This window comes from Diospyros lotus, chromosome 4 (genome assembly GCF_014633365.1).
Source record: "Diospyros lotus cultivar Yz01 chromosome 4, ASM1463336v1, whole genome shotgun sequence".
Lineage (NCBI taxonomy): Eukaryota > Viridiplantae > Streptophyta > Magnoliopsida > Ericales > Ebenaceae > Diospyros > Diospyros lotus.
The window spans coordinates 16928230-16945000 of NC_068341.1; the positions used below are offsets into that span (position 1 = coordinate 16928230).

The window sequence follows — 16771 nt, forward strand, 5'->3', positions numbered from 1 at the left end:
TGGTGCCTAATTTGAATTGCAATCTATTATCGATTAGTAAGCTGACATCTGATTTAGATTGTATTGTTAATTTCTCAAAAAATGTATGTGAATTTCAGGAGCGGACTTTGGGGAGGATGATTGGCAGTGCTGAAGAAGGATTGGAGCTTTATCTCCCTACAAAGACCAACTCCAAAGATAACCTAGTTCAATCCAACACCAACTCGGCCATTCCTTCTATTTGTTTCTCCAATTCTTCTACTACTAATAATAGTGCAATTATGCTATGGCACTATAGATTAGGGCATCCAAACTTTGTTTATCTTAGGAAATTATTCCCATCATTGTTTAAGAGTCAAGATCCACATAATATGTCTTGTGAAATCTGTCAATTCTCTAAACATGTTAGGAATAATTATCCTAGTAAAAGTTATACTTCTTTACATCCTTTTTCATTGATTCATAGTGATATATGGGGACCTTCTCGAATTAAAAACATAACTGGTTCTCGTTGGTTTGTTTCATTTATTGATGACCATACTCGACTTACATGGGTATTTCTTATGAAACAAAAATCCGAAGTTGGCCCTATATTCCAAATGTTTCATTCTATGGTGGAGAGACAATTCAATGCCAAAATTCAAATCCTACGAACCGATAATGCCAAGAAATATTTTTCTTCAATCCTTGGCTCCTATCTTTCAAAACATGGCATTATACATCAAAGCTCATGTGTGAATACACCCCAACAAAACGGTGTGGCCGAAAGGAAAAACCGCCATATCTTAGAAGTGGCTCGCTCTTTGCTATTTTCCACCAATGTTCCTAAACAATTTTGGGGTGAAGCAATCCTCACCGCCACCTATCTCATTAACAGATTGCCTTCTCAAATCCTAAATCATCATACACCTAGCTAGGTTCTTCTAAAAACCTATCCTCACACTAGGTTGCTATCTCATATTCCTCTTAAAATCTTTGGGTGTATTGTCTTTGTTCATGTACACCAACAATTCCGCAGCAAACTTGACCCTAAATCTCTTAAATGCATTTTCATTGGATATTCCCCTCATCAAAAAGGGTACAAGCGTTACTCTCCCGAGCATCAACGAATGTTTAATTCCATGGATGTCACATTTTTTAAACATCAACCCTATTATCCCAAAACTAATATTCAGAGGGAGAATCAGTCATCCTATATTTCTTAAGAATATCAATTTTGGGATACTCTCCCGAGTCCCTCTCAACTTGATCCTATGTAGCCAAGTCCAAACCCTTAACCTAAGCCTCTGCCTACCTTACATACTACTCCCACAAGTTCCCTTAGTCCGCAGCCTTCTACTACCAAAGAACTTCAGGTTTACTCTCGGAAGAAGTCTAAAATAGAGAAAGAACCTCAATCCCACTCTCAAGTTGAGCCCAATCCTCTCCAAAGTGATGAAAATCTTGATAGTGCAACCACTGACAGTGATGAAAATATTGATAGTGTAGCCACTGATGACAACATTGATTGGCCTATTGCATTACGAAAAGGAGTAAGGTCATGCACTCAGCACCCAATACACAATTACATATCCTACAAGGATCTTTCATCACGGTTTTGTGTATTTTTATCCAACTTGAATAAGGTGCAGGTACCAAATACGGTTAGAGAAGCATTGAAACATCCACAATGAAAACAGATTGTTTTTGATGAGATGAATGCCTTAGAGAAAAATGGGACATGGGAGATAACCACCTTACCTCCTGGAAAGCAACCTGTAGGTTGCAAATGGATTTTTACAGTGAAGTCTAGGGAAGATAGGCAAATTGACCAATTTAGAGTTTGGCTAGTAGCAAAGGGTTCACTCAATCTTATGGTATTGACTACCAAGAGACTTTTGCTCCGATGGCAAAACTAAACACCATTCGAATCCTACTATCTCTAGCTACAAATCCAGATTGGCCTCTCAACCAACTAGATGTCAAGAATGCCTTTTTAAACGGGACCCTAGAAGAAAAAATCTACATGGAAATCCCTCATGGCTTTGAAACAAACTATACAAGAGATCAGGTATGCAAACTCAAATGATCCCTCTATGGACTCAAGCAATCACCAAGAGCTTGGTTCGAGAGATTTACAAGGACAGTCAAACAACAAGGGTACAATCAAAGTCAGGTTAATCACACATTGTTCATCAAACATAAAATGGGAGGTAATTTAACTATTCTTACAGTGTATGTGGATGATATTATAATTACAGGAAATAACAAGGCTGAAATGAATAATCTCAAGGGAATACTTGCAAGAGAGTTCGAAATCAAAGATCTAGGAAATCTTATGTATTTCTTGGGTATGGAAGTTGCATGATCCAAAGAAGGCATCTCAATATCTCAAAGAAAGTATACCTTGGATCTTCTAAAAGAAACAAGAATATTCGGGTGCAAACCAGCAAACACACCTATGGATTCAACTACAAAATTGGGTCTTGGCAAGGAAAGTGCACCGGTTGATAAAGGGAGATATCAAAGATTAGTGGGAAAGTTAATATACTTATCCCATACACGATCAGATCTAAGCTTCTCAGTAAGCTGTGTTAGTCAATTTATGAATGATCTTAGAGAAGTTCACATGGAAGCTATTTATCGCATCTTAAAATATTTAAAATTGACTCCTAGCAAAGGTTTGATGTTTCGGAAGACAAACAATCGAGGAATAGAAGTATATAGTGATACTAATTGGGCAGGTTCAATCTATGATAAGAGATCAACCTCCGGGTATTACTCATTCATTTGGGGGAATTTGGTCACCTAGCGCAACAAGAAACAGTCTGTGGTGTCTAGAAGTAGTGTAGAGGCTGAGTTTAAAGCTATGGCTCGAGATTTCTGTAAAAGAATATGGTCGAGGAGAATATTTCAAGAACTACAAGTGGTTGCCCCTAAATCAATGAAGTGTTGTGTGACAATCAATCAGTTATCGTCATAGAAAAGAATCCGGTACACCATGATAGAACAAAACACATCGAAACAGATCGGCATTTCATTAAGGAGAAATTAGAAGAAGGGATGTTTCAGCTAATATATACTCCTACCAACAATCAAGTGGCAGATATTCTAACGAAGGCTCTACCGAGAAGGATGTTTGATGAATTAAACTCCAAGCTTGGTTTGAACAACATTTTCCAGCCCAAGCTTGAGGGGGAGTGTGGATAATTAAAGTTAAATAAGGAGGATTATCCAGCAGTTTCATCCAAGATAAACCTCCTAATATGTCGAAATAATCAAAAGGAAGATAAGGCCTATTATCTCTCCTTTTATCTCTCTTTTTATTATCTTATCTCTTTTGTTTTATATTTGTAAATTTGAAATAGATAGATAGATTAGAATTGTACACTAAGTAGGTCTCCTCTATCTCTATCTACTCGTGTGTATATATATACCTTGTATACCAGTTAATAAAGTAGATCTCTTTTTCTATTCTTCCTACATTAAAACCTACATCAGTCATATATCAAAAAACACCGCAGCACACTTTGGATCTAATCAAGTTTCCAAAGGATCTAGGAGTCAACATAGCCGCTCAAAATATGGCAAAACAACGACAGATTGTGCATAAATATGTGAATTAGAAGCTACAATAAGCTAACTCCAAGTATAAACAAGCTATTGATTGACATCGCAAAGAGAAGTTGTTTGCAATCGAAGATGAAGTGTTGGTGTTTCTGAGTAAGGAGAGATTTCCAGCAAGCACTTATGGCAAGTTATAGCCCAAGAAATATGGTCCTTACAAGATTTTGAAGAAGATCAATGACAATGCCTATGTCATAGATTTGCAAGACTCGATGGGTATATCCATGACGTTCAACGTTGCAGATCTTTATACCTATCATTCCTCAGACGAACCCTTGTACCCTAATCTTCATGACAACTCAAGGTTGAGTCTTTCTCAAGTGGAGGGGACTGACGTAGAACATCCAACCCAAAAGAATCCGAAAAAAGCCAACTGAGCCTTTCAATTTTCTACTACAATTAGGATTTCAATTTTCTACTTCAATTAGGTTTCTTACATTTCTTATTTCAATCAGGATTTTACTATTTTTCTTGATTCAATTTCATTTTTTGTTTTTCTTTTCCTAATTCAGCTAGGATTTCCTTTTCCTAGTTGATTAAGGCTTAGGATTAGCCTATAAATATTCTTGTTTAAAGTTTAGAGAGCAGCTCTGAATAATATCATATTTCATCTTCTAAATTCAGTTTTGTCCTTAGTTTCAATGTGAAATTGTTTAACATCGCTTCCAACACTATATCACCTTTTGACAATTACTAGGATGCAATGATTCATATTTTTCAATATATAAAAAGTGCCCCTAGTCGCAGTGTGATGTATCAAGATCATGGACAAAACCAAATTGTGGGATATATAGATGTTAATTTGGTGAGATCTCCTACAGACAAATTATCTATTGTGTATTTGTTGGTGGCAATTTAGTCTCTAAGAAGAGTAAGAATCAAAGTGTTGTTGCTAGGTCCAATGTAGAAGCTGAATATAGAGCAATGGCCCTAACAACTTGTGAGTTACCCTGGTTGAAACAATTAATTAAGGAATTAGAAGTCATTAAGGTCAAGTCTATGTAATTGAAGTGTATCAATCAAGCTACTATGCACATTGCTTCAAATCCAGTATTCCACGAGAGAACCAAGCAAATTGAGATTGATTGCCATTTGATTAGAGAGAAGGTGCTTTCTAGGGATGTTGTTACAACATTTGTGGACTCCAATGATCAATTAGCTAATTTACACACTAAGTCACTTAGAGGTCTTCATGTGAGTGACATTTGTACTAAGTTGGACATGCTAAATAGTAAATATATATGCTCCAACTTGAGGGGGATTGTTAAAGTGTATTAGTATATAGGAAGTGGTATTATTGTAATTAGGGTACTTAGTATACTCTTGTATATATACCTTATCTATACATTTTAGAGAAATACACATTGTTTATTCCTCTACAAAAATAAAAGAGTCCAATACGTTTTAACACTCCTCATTTGCCCCTTGTATGGTCAAAACAGGATTCTTCATTTTGTCTATCCCATTCAGTCTTGCTCATAAATGATTTTTTTTATGTAGATATATATAAAGTTTTTCCCATTAAAGGTGGTTCTCCCTTAATGATATATATCATTTACCCAAAAACAATTTTAAGCATTCAGTTTTTCTTTTTAGTTTTACTTCCATTTCCCTACTTCAAAGTGCCACCAAGACACCACCAAGATTTGGAAATAAAAATTTAAACTGAGAGTGGACACAATAAACTGTCTTGAGTCCAACACCTGAAACAACATCTATGTCAATGGCCACATTGATGTCATAGGAGAAAAATTCAAATCCTGATAAAATCATGGACTATACCAAAATAATCAAGAAGAGTAGTGTGATTATCTTACCTTAAGACGTCTATCTTTCACGCCAAATGGCTTAATCAGATTGTATGGCGGTCTCTGGTTGCTCCGTAATATGCCATTTTGAATTGCTGACAGCGTGTAAGTGCACCCACCAATTACATACTTGAAATCCCCCAGCAATTTCCTCCTCTCCATCGCCCCAGCAGGATGACCCCAAACTAATATTGCATGTATGGCCATCATGTTGAAGAGATTAATAAAAAGGGCCAGCTTCTCTTCCCTAGATATATCCTGCAAATCTACTCTTTGGAGCTCCTCAACTATTCTCAGATACCTATATAAAGATTTTGAAGCAAATGACAAGTTACTGAACACTCATCCCTATTCGCTAAAAGCATATAAATTTACCATACACAGAAATAACAGATTCTGACAGACCTAGCAAATTCCTCACTTCCATGGATACTTCTGTAGTCAACATGTTTTCCATCTTCTGATGTGTATGCTTCAAAGATGGCATAAGACAAAAATCTAAGCCTTGAAGAAATTTCCCCTATGGGCTTTGGCTTTACTTCAATGATACCCCTTGGGATGTTGTAACATTGAGACATTATGATTGGATCGTGATCCAAGAACCGATACAAGTGGTTGCCATCTTCAAATATATTCTCCCTAAACCAATGTAACACAAGGTATATAATCACAGAGAACAGAAATATATATATGTATTTTTTTTCCCAGCCATATGCCATCATGTGTGAGGGAAACTGTGTTGTTTATGTGTGTATAGGTACTTACTCAAGAACATGTTGAAAGAAGAGTTTGCTTGCAAGCTTTCGACCAAATTCAATGGCCTATTCACAACACAAGAAAAGGTAGAAAATTGGTCAGTGATGATAGGATGAAGGCAGAACAGGAAGCAATATTTTTTTTCTTCTTAAATAGCTGTTAACTGCAGATTGTTAACACTAGGATGAAGAAAAATGGCACATATACGTTTTCACTTTCTATTTAAATAAATGGAATTGCTGAAGTCATCTAGTCAATTTTTCATTTGCTACCAATGAAGTTTAAATCTTCCAACAAGAGAAAAAAAAAAAAAAAAAGAGGGGGGGGGGGGGGGGGGGGGGTCTCTCTTATTTTGCCACCTAACTGGACAAAATTTTAATTTTTCCTTGTTTGAAGAAACTTCAAAAAAGCTCGAATTCTATCATTCGCGCCGCCCCCCCCCCCCCCCCCCCCCCGGGGAAAACTGTATGATCACACTACCGAAATTACCTTTTGTGAAGTTTGTATCCTCTTTTATGTTCCTAGTAATGATTGTGTTCAAGAAAATAACAAGAGCAATAGTAATTGCTTGTCAAAATTTACTGCTAATTCACAAGGCTTATTTTTACAGCATGACGGATAATATATTTATCACTTTTTTGTCCCTTTTTGTTTAAGTTTTACCTTTTAAACACTATATCATGACTTGCCTGTATAAGAAAATAATAAACAAAAACTTCAAAAACTGAGAATTGATAAAAGCGATAAAAATGTTTATAGTGTAGTAAAAGAATAAAGAAGTGATTTGAGAATAAATCATAGAAGAAACATTTTGTCATTAGTTTATTGTTATTTTATTATTTAGTTTTCTTATGAAGAAAAAATAAGAAAGAGAATGAGCAATTGCCAAAAAGGTGCATTTGAAAATGTGATCATATGGCTATGAATAAGCAGGGGAAAATGATAAGAGTTGGTTGAATTTTGCAAAATTGATACGCGAAAAATGAAAATTTATCCAACTAAGAGGGCAAAATTGAGACTACCACAGCCACAAATAAAGAAAAAGCAGGTAAACGACTGCTATATATTTTAAGGTATATTTAAAGACAGCAACAAAAGACTAAAGGGTTGTTCTCTTCGTGTTTTATTTTTCAATTTTTGAGTTTTAAATTCATTTTTAGTTTTGTGTTTTGAGTGTCTGTTTTTGAGATTGCTGAAAACATATTCTTTTTGTCTATAGTGTTTTTCACATTTTGAAAATTTTGAGCGTGTTTGTGATGAAAACAGTCAAAACGACTTTTTGTTGTTTTGAGTTTTCTTTACAAATTTTTTTCTTGTTTTCGAAAATGAATTTTTTAAAATATGAAAATAAACACGTTTTCATTGTTTTGGAAAACTAAAAACAGCTTGAAAACAACAAAAAAAACAGAGCCTAAGATACTTTTTACGGCATATTTATAGTGTCATACTGTAATTGAAGAAAAGACATACTTGGACTAGTTTGAAGGATCCCTAAATTATTTCATTTTCCCAAACCATAACATGAAAATAGTCCATCAAAGTCCCATAAATAATTAAAAGATTATGACGAAAAGGTCCATGATATGCACTTCAATAACAAATTGATATGCAGTATACAATATTTAACCTCTATCAAACCATATACTAATCATCATTATAATATTGGCAAGCATAAGATAAAGACTATTCCATCCTCGACACCATCGTTCTTGGTATCCCAAAATTAGTAACCAAAATATATGTTATATAAGAATTTATTAACACTTTTCTAATAATACACTTCATTACAATCACTAGACAAGTTAAAGCCAATAGAAACATCACAAAGCAGGAAGTAAAGTCAATAGACGTGAATGCATCCAGAAGTCGCAGAATTCTAACTTCAACTCCTAGAGGGAATGATGCTCAACCAAAAACCATGAATACAGGTAGTACTAGTAGTAGAATATATTCCAATTATGACAAATTTTCCACTTTAGAATGGAAAATGAGCTAATAAACTTACTTTTCAATGAAGCTCAATCACTACTACAAATTTGTGAAAGCTAAAGAAAGCTTAGCACCAAATGACTAAACTTTGCAACTCCTATAATGAATTTGTTAAACTTGGAAGAGGCCATGTCTGACACCCTCCAATATTGATGCTTGGTAAACACTTCCAAATATGTGTCAAACAGGCAACCAAAGTCTTCTTAGTTATAAAATTCATAGAATTGATAGTTATTGAACACTTTGGGGACATGTATCTATAGTAAGAACATGTATATCAAGCAGTTAAATAAATTACACCACATTCCAAGTTTAACAAATTACATCATGTTACAAGTTTAGACATTTCTCTTCCAGATCTTTTTAATTTCAATAATTTAAAACCCGGACTTCCTTTTTTCATGAATGGAGCTTTCTACACCAGATATTGCAATTTGTTCAAATTTTCATTCATACCATGTAGAATGTAAAAATGAATGCATGAGTGGTTGATTAATAAGCTACAAATGCATTCTTAGTGCAAAAGAAAAGGAAATAATTGTTATTTTAATATTGTACATATCAAAGATATATTTATTTATTCGCATGTCCCAACTATATCGTGTGCAAACATTTTTTGAAATTGCCATGTTAAAGAGTCTGCATATTATCTTTGTCCATATCCCACTTCCCTCATGCTTCTTAGGTCCCAAAAACAGCCAAACGGTCATATTTTCTTTCAAAATATAGTGAGAAAATTGTGATAAATTACAGGGTGCACTTAATTTGCCTTGCCTTGTGCTCACAGCATGTACGATCCATTTACAAAACGCTAAGCCTAAGTGGACTTTGAATCATCACACTATAGACCAAACATCTTTTAAGAAAAATGATAATGTCCAAGCAACTGACCTCTTCTCTTTCCAAATACTGATCCTCTGATATGAAATCCACAGCTTCTGAACCTAGAAAACAGTTGGTGAACCTGCGCATTTTGTAAAACCGGTCTCTAACAGTAATAGATTCTTTCATTCTTCGGACAATGACTGCTTGCTCATCGATTTCCGCAAAAGTGGACATATCATCTTCACCAGAAAGTGGTGGTAGAGGTGCTTCAAATGGCGGAACTTCCGCAATCACATACTCAATCTTCTGGTCAAGCTTACCAGACTCATCCAAACCCTTTAGCTCACTCAATCCTCCAAGAAGGATTTCATTAAAAAACACTCTAGGAACAGCAGAAGAGCCAGCAATCTTCTCGAGCTCCAGTTTTCTGCTCGGGTACACATCAATGTTAATCTCAACATATCTAAGCTTTTTCTGATGAAGAAACAGCCTAGCCTCTCTGCACTCCTGACATCCTAGCCTTGTATACAAGATAACTCTTCCCTTCATAATTATAGGTTGCAATGATTCTTCAATACTTTGATCCCTCTGTTCATCAACATCACGTGATATTCCGATAAGGCTGAGAGGATTCCATCCAGATCTCTCTCCTGGCTTTGTAGATGGTTCCTGGGCTTCATTTTCTTCTATATGATCTGCAACCTCAGTAGTTGTTATATTAATGTTTTCATCAAGATCTGCAAACTCCTTAGTTGTTGTTGTTGTATTGCTGTTTTCATCCTTACCTTGGTCACCAGGAATGCCCTGTCCAGCATCATCACTTTTCCCTGAAAGGCGGCGGATAACATTGGAGACAACAACTACACTTTTTACCCGTACAAAATTTTTAAGAGACACTGCTTTCTCAGGCCAAGATCCATGAATCACTGGATCAACTTCCAAAGAATGAGTGGATGTACTCCTGTTAGCTTCCATTCCAGGGACCTCCGTGCCATCAAAAACCGGCTCACCCTCTCCATGAACTTCCTCCAGATTTTCATTTGTTACTTCTTCATTTCCACAACCCATTTCCTTGCTTTCTTCCATCTTGCTACTCAATCCATCCATTACCTGTTCACCATCTATCTTGGAATCTTCACCAATATCAGATGCTTTCAAGTTATTGACAGGATCCACTGAGTCTTCTTTCTCGACATCAACTTTATCTCCCTCTGGAATTTCAGCAGCTGAAAAATTCAACGAAGTTTCCTGTATAGAGTCTTCCTTTTCCTGGACATCCTTCTGAACAGGTGAATGCTTCCCATCTTTTTCAGCAGCTAAAGCATTAGCTTTTTCTTTTTCCTCATCTTCTTTCTGAACATGAGGTACATCTACTTCCTTCACTTCATCAGATGAAAGAATTGGTGGGTTTTTCTCACTAGGATCGTCCCGTTCCTGGCCATCCTTTTCAACATCAAGCATACTTCCTTTATCTTCAGCAACTGGAGAATTTGTCTCTGAAGAGTCTTCCTTTTCCATATTCCCAGCAATATATCAAGTTCTTGACCTGGACAAACATGACTCTTAGATAACATTGAACTGAACATGCCTCACCAAAAGAGGAAAAATAAAATAAATAAGTCTTCAGCTCTTAACTTTAACAATTCAAAAACCTACTGATAGCCTGTTAAAGTTCCACATAAAATCTCAATGTGTAACAAGGTTACATACCTACAAGCCAAGTTAGTATAAGCAAATATACCTTTCAGTTATTTCCAACCAACAAGGATTATAATTTTCAATTTAAAATATAGCAAACTTCAAACATTGGTAACTGTGGACAATAGATCCACAGCAAATTTTCCTACATAAACATTCACATTAAATGATGCCACAACATTTTAGAAAAACAAAATAACACAGTTTGAAAGAAACAAGAAATTTAATTTTATGCTAGACATTTTGTCAATATCATAATTGATTTAGATGTAGAAAGAGTTATCACAGTGAATAGAATATTGTCAACACAATATGATTTGGTTTTGGTTGAAATCATATCTTATCTCAAAACCACAATGGACAAGGCAACTTTTTGTTATTTAGAAAATTCGATATTTACTAATATGTTAGGATAAAAACAAGAAATGCTGATCAAATTATCTACAGTGAGATGAGGATAAACAATCGAAATGCTCTTCACTTTTGTTACTGAGTAAGATGCATAACACACAAAGGAAGTACCCAGGTTGTCATAACACTCCAATCTCTAAAACTCCTTCATACTTTGATATAAAAACTCAGATGTTCTTCAATAGCCTCCCGATTTGGGAGGAAGTACAAATTGTGTATTATTTGAAACAGCAGCCATCTCTTGCCTGGAAAATGAATTGTTGCTTTCTGGTTGAATATTCCCAAACTTCAGAGCAGTGCTTTAAATTGAAACAAGGGTATCATTTGTAGACAGTCATTCCGAAGGCAGCACCAGACATATAAGTGATACCATTCTGAGTAACTTCCACGAGCAGCAATAATTTAAAGCCTTAAGTCCAATATTGAGTGGATACACATAAAATCAATTACCCCAACTAAGACAAGAAAAATCAATTATAGAAAACGGGATATCTTCTAAAAAAACTGATTCCACTAAAGAAAGCGCCCAATAAGACAAGTATAAATTTCATTTAAAGCAGGGAGGGGGGATTCGCTTGCAAAAGACCTCATCTAATTCAGTTAAATGATTAGTTGAACACTTCACAGTAGTATACGCACATCTCGTTCAAATTAAACAGAAAACTTAGTATACGTAACAAACACTGCACCAAAAACTCATGCAAGAAAATGTATATATACGCATAGAAAAAATCGTAGTTAGGCAAAAATTAGTTAATAAAGATGGTGACAAGGGAAACAGAAAGAAGCCTAAACCCTAACCGAACGCATAAACAAAAACCCTAGAAAGTGAAATCAAAGAAAAGGGCACCCCGTAAACAACACGATATTGCCACAACAATGTAAAGATCTAAAAATAATATGAAAAGTAAAAGCAATTCAATCTCGTTGAAGCTTACAAGCTTGAATTAAAAGCATCTGACACAAAATGAACAAATTCAATAAAGGTTTCTACGATTCAATACCGGCAAAATAGAAAACAAATCTATGCATCTGCAACACCATGAAGAAATGAAAAGAAAACTTACAGGTCTGAGTTCAATGAGAAAGGAAAGGGAGAGATTGAGAAATGGAGAGAAATGAAATCGAGAAAAGGCAATGAATGTGGGGCGCTTTGAAATGCAATGGCTTCGGGATTTTGAAACAATAGTGAAATTGGGGGAATTGAGAATATAGGGCGGAGACCAACGTGAGAAGCAAGAAGTCCACTTGGCTTAATGTCATCGCTTTTGTCACTTCTTGTCTTTTGGACCAGCCACTTACTTTATTGAGTTTTACAGAACAACCCCCTCTAAGCAATTGGGATGGTTTAGAGATTTTTGAAAGTTAAATTGGGTGGAGGCTCTTAGGTCAAATGTAATTTTGGAAATCTTATAAGGATCCTATAGTTAAAAAATAATGTAAACAGATTAATGATATAAAGATTAGTTATAAATTGAATTTATAGGGTTTAACTAAAATCTTGATTACGTGTTGGGTAGATCCAAACTGTAAGTGCCTGTATAAATATAAAGTATGAATGAGTAAGTTATGCTTGATTAAGGTAAAGTCACTTTTTCAATACTTGAGTCAGCTAAAAGATTGAAATAATTGAAAACTACGAGAATAATGTTGAATGTCATATCTTTATTTTACTGTCGATATTCTTTTATATCTTTTGATTTGAACTTTGTGATGTCGATGATAAGAACATGTGGACTCCACTCATATTGCAGGAGATTTGTTGATTTCTCCTTGTTTCACGAATCTGTAATTTAGTTGAACTATAATTATTATATAAATGCGAAGATCTTGACATAGGTTTGTGGAAATTATAATACTTGGCACAAAAAGTACTTAGAATTCTCATAATTTAATTTCCCATACTAAGTGTGAATTTATCTATTTCTCAAATGTTAATAGTTTACCTGAGTGAGTAAAGGATTTAATGAATATGTCTTCAAAATCTTTCTTATACTTAGACTATATATGTAATGGTAGGTATAAATGGTCATCTTTATCTTTATTTTAAAAATACTTTAATGTTTAGCTTTTGTTTAAATTAGGTTTCTTTTATCTTATTTATTCTCGGGAAATTTTGAGATAAACTTCTTTTGGAGTCCTAGTTTTTTGCTAGCATTAGAAGCCTTGCCCGATTTAAGTCAAATTGTAAGTTAACAAGGTATTGATTTCCAACAATTTTAGTGACATAGATCATTGTAAGTTAACAAGGTATTGATTTCCAACATGATTTTAGTGACATAGATCATTTTTCCTAACATAGATTTTCTTGTTTAACAAAAAACCTCTTTACACATTCAATTTGTTGCAATTAACAACTAATAGTTAGTAAAATTTAACTCTGTTAAGTCAAGTGCACATGCACCTCACGTGTGAAACTATATCCCCCAAAATCAACCTCAAACCCACCCAAATCCCTAATCTCACCCCAAAATCAACTCACCAGCCACCCTCACCGCCGGCCACCCATCTACTCACCGCGCGACTGCCGGCCAACCAAGCTTCCCCTACTCGTGATCGCTGGCCACAATTATGCACAGGATGATGGAAACTCTTTATTTGAAAAGCATCATTCTCTTGTGTAGGTGAAGCATGTATCCTCCACCCACACTTGTTCACACATTCCACTGTAATCCGAGCTCTTTCATTGTTTATGAATCTAAACTCAATCCCATTGTCAATACCATATTGCTTCAATGCTTTCCTTTACACTCTGAAATCTGCAAACTTCATTCCAACTTTGAGCTCAATTGGTCCCTGCATGTCAGTTTTCCCATTAAATTCTGGGAATCTAGGTTGACACCATTCTTCATCAGATGCATTCATACTTAGCAACTCATCACTATCTACGTAATCCGAAGTAGTCGGCCTAGGTGTCTCAGCTAATGTCCTAGATGTCCCAACACCGAAACTAACAAGTGCACTATTAGAATTTAGTGCATCGGTATTTTCAGTACCACCTCCAACACCTTTCTCACAGAACAAATCAGCAACATCATCATCGCTATCGTGGAAATCACATCCGGCTAAATTTATTTGTTGCTCATCTGATTCACTATCACCCTCATCCTGTGCTACTCGAATCGGCACATCCATAAGTAACTCACGCTACTCAAGTCTCATAATACAGTCTACTCTGCTCAACATTAATCTGAGAGAGATAGAGGCCGTCGTAAATTACAGAGTCTGTCTGTGTGTGTGTGTGTGTGTTGGGGGGGGGGGGGGGGGGGGGGGGAGGTGTGGCGCTGGGTAGTTTCACACAAGAGAGAGAGGAGTCCGCGTGTGCGGGTTTCGCAGACAAATCTGGGCGAGAGAGAGGCGTCCGCGTGTGTTTGTGTGTGGGTTTGGTCAAACATACCAGTTTGGTCGAAGACTCGATCTGGCGGAGACGAAGCTTGGCCGGCGGTCGCGAGTAGGAGAAGCTTGGGCGGCGGGCGGTCGCGCTTTGAGCAGATGGGTGGCCGGCGGTCGCGCGTTGAGGAGTAGGGTGGCCGGCGGTGAAGAGGTGAGCAGATGGGTGGCCGGCGGCGAGGGTGGCTGGCTTGTTGAGTTTGGGGTGAGATTAGGGCTTTGGGTAGGCTTGAGGTTAATTTTGGGGGACATAGTTTCACACGTGACGTGAGGTGCATGTGCGCACTTGACTTAACAGAATTAAATTTTACTAATTGTTAGTTGTTAATTGTAATAAATTAAATGTTTAAGGAGATTTTTTTTGTTATAATCAAAAGTATTGGGAGTAAATTACACATGATCATGGGATTTTATAATATTTATCTTATTTTTTTTAATATAAACAAAAATATTTCAAATTATAGTGGGGACTTTGTTGCTAAAAATGAACAAATAGGATAAAAAAATATTCAAGAAAGATAAGGACAATTTGGGCATCTTGTAAACTTAACTATTATTGTTAACAACAAAAAAACCTATTAATGCAGCTTTTAATTAAACTTCAAATAAGATCCCAGTAATTTCTCAAGATCAATTAACTATTCCTTGAATTAGGCCTTATTGTCTCAAGAATAGTGAAGTGTATTTTAAAAAAAAAAATTGTTGGTTTTGTGTTTCCTAATGAGGCCCAAGATTATGATGATTTTTCAAGTGGGTTCTATCTTTATAGGCTTCGGCCCGAGATTGAAGAAGCCAAGTCCATCACCATTTTTAGGTAGCCTATTTTAGAAGCCGGATCACAAGCCATATTCCTACTTTAGAGAAGAAATGGGCTTTAGTCCATTTGTTCAAGTGAGGGGAAGCCCACTCTTCTGAGCTCAAAACCTATTATCTCCTAAGCCCTAAGCCCACATATAAAAGACCATTTTGTGCGGCCCATTTCTTGTTGTTTATTTCCCTCGGCCGAACCCTAGCTCCTTTCTCTCTCGTATCTCCTTGCTTGGCCGATTGCTTCCTTCGTGGTTGATCCCTATGGCTTCATTTCCATCTCAGTTCGATGCCTCTTTCCATGTTGAGAGGCCGCATCATTCCTGGTTGATCTTGGCCGATTTGTTGCCGATGCGCATCCCCTATTTAGGGGTTTTCGATCATCCGTTTTCTGTAAGCTTTTGTCTTTGCTTTGTGCATTCTACTATCTATCTTTGTGATCGATCTACACTCTATGGTAACCTATTGTGTGTGACTTTGATCGTTTGGGTGAGAGAGGCTTCGGTTGAGTTCAGTCGAGAGGTGTTAGGGTTTTTTGGACTTTTGATTTGAGGGTTTTGTTGTGGCTTGTGGTTCCTATTTATTGGCGTTACCAAAGTGGTGAACGGACTCACAGATATGAGCCTTGAATCGATTTTAAACAGAGAGTTATTAATTCGTGTCCATCTTCTTGTTGCTGTTATCGATACTTTGTGTATTGTTCTTTACATTCGATTATATCTGGTTCAATGTTATTGCATTAACCCTATTTTTTTTTTAGAGATTTCCCGCAACACTTCTTACAAAAATTAAAATTTCAAACCATAACTAAATAAAATTGGCCCATTGATGGATCTAAAATGCAAACTACAATTTTATCACTTGAAAAGGTCACATTTGTAACTGACACAATGCTTGACATATTCAACAAGCATCATGCAAATGTGGTCAACTAGTTTATCACCCACGTGTACATAATAACTTGACATCAAAGTTTGCTAACAACGGGTCTCCATAACGTTCCATTCCATGACAGCTCACATACTTTTTTTTTTCAAATAAAATTTTATTATTTGAAATTTTTATATGAGTTATACCATTTAAAATTTAATAGACAAGTAATTGAAATTAAAAAATTTGAACTCATCAACACTACTATATATTTATAATACAACTCTAGTGATATTTTTCGCGATTATATGAAACATCTTATATAATTTACAACTCTTAATTTTTCATGACAACCATATTACTCATAAGCTCTAACTTTAGTGATGCATTTGTTATTAAATTCTTAATTAAAATAACCTGTAAATATAAATATTCATTTTCATTTGTCATTGAAAAGATATAAAACTACCAAGATAGTAGTCTGGATGATTAATAATGGGTGATAAAGTTCTTAAGATTGAGTTATCGAATCTTGAAAGCAATGTTTCAATGTGTTTGTGTGGTATGGTGATACCTTAGCCATTTGACCACAAATTTAATAGGATAGGGGCTTAGAATGCTCCTAATAAAAT

General features: G+C 35.7%; 1 protein-coding gene across 3 annotated transcripts in view; it reads right to left on the reverse strand.

The window, feature by feature from the left end:
* The window catches only part of LOC127799538 (uncharacterized), a 50078-nt gene extending 35368 nt beyond the window's left edge, over positions 1 to 14710 (reverse strand). For 2 of the 3 annotated variants that reach the window (XM_052333655.1, XM_052333657.1), the window contains exons 1-5: positions 14470 to 14710; positions 9030 to 10509; positions 6159 to 6214; positions 5799 to 6032; positions 5403 to 5694 (exon numbers count right to left, since the gene is read on the reverse strand). In XM_052333655.1, the coding sequence (XP_052189615.1) occupies positions 5403 to 5694; positions 5799 to 6032; positions 6159 to 6214; positions 9030 to 10481 (2034 nt within the window). In that variant the 5' untranslated portion in view covers positions 10482 to 10509; positions 14470 to 14710. Of the gene's footprint in view, positions 1 to 5402; positions 5695 to 5798; positions 6033 to 6158; positions 6215 to 9029; positions 10510 to 11317; positions 12988 to 14469 lie in introns of those variants that run through there. The other variant, XM_052333656.1, reaches the window with a different exon arrangement.
* Positions 14711 to 16771: the final 2061 nt, after the last annotated feature.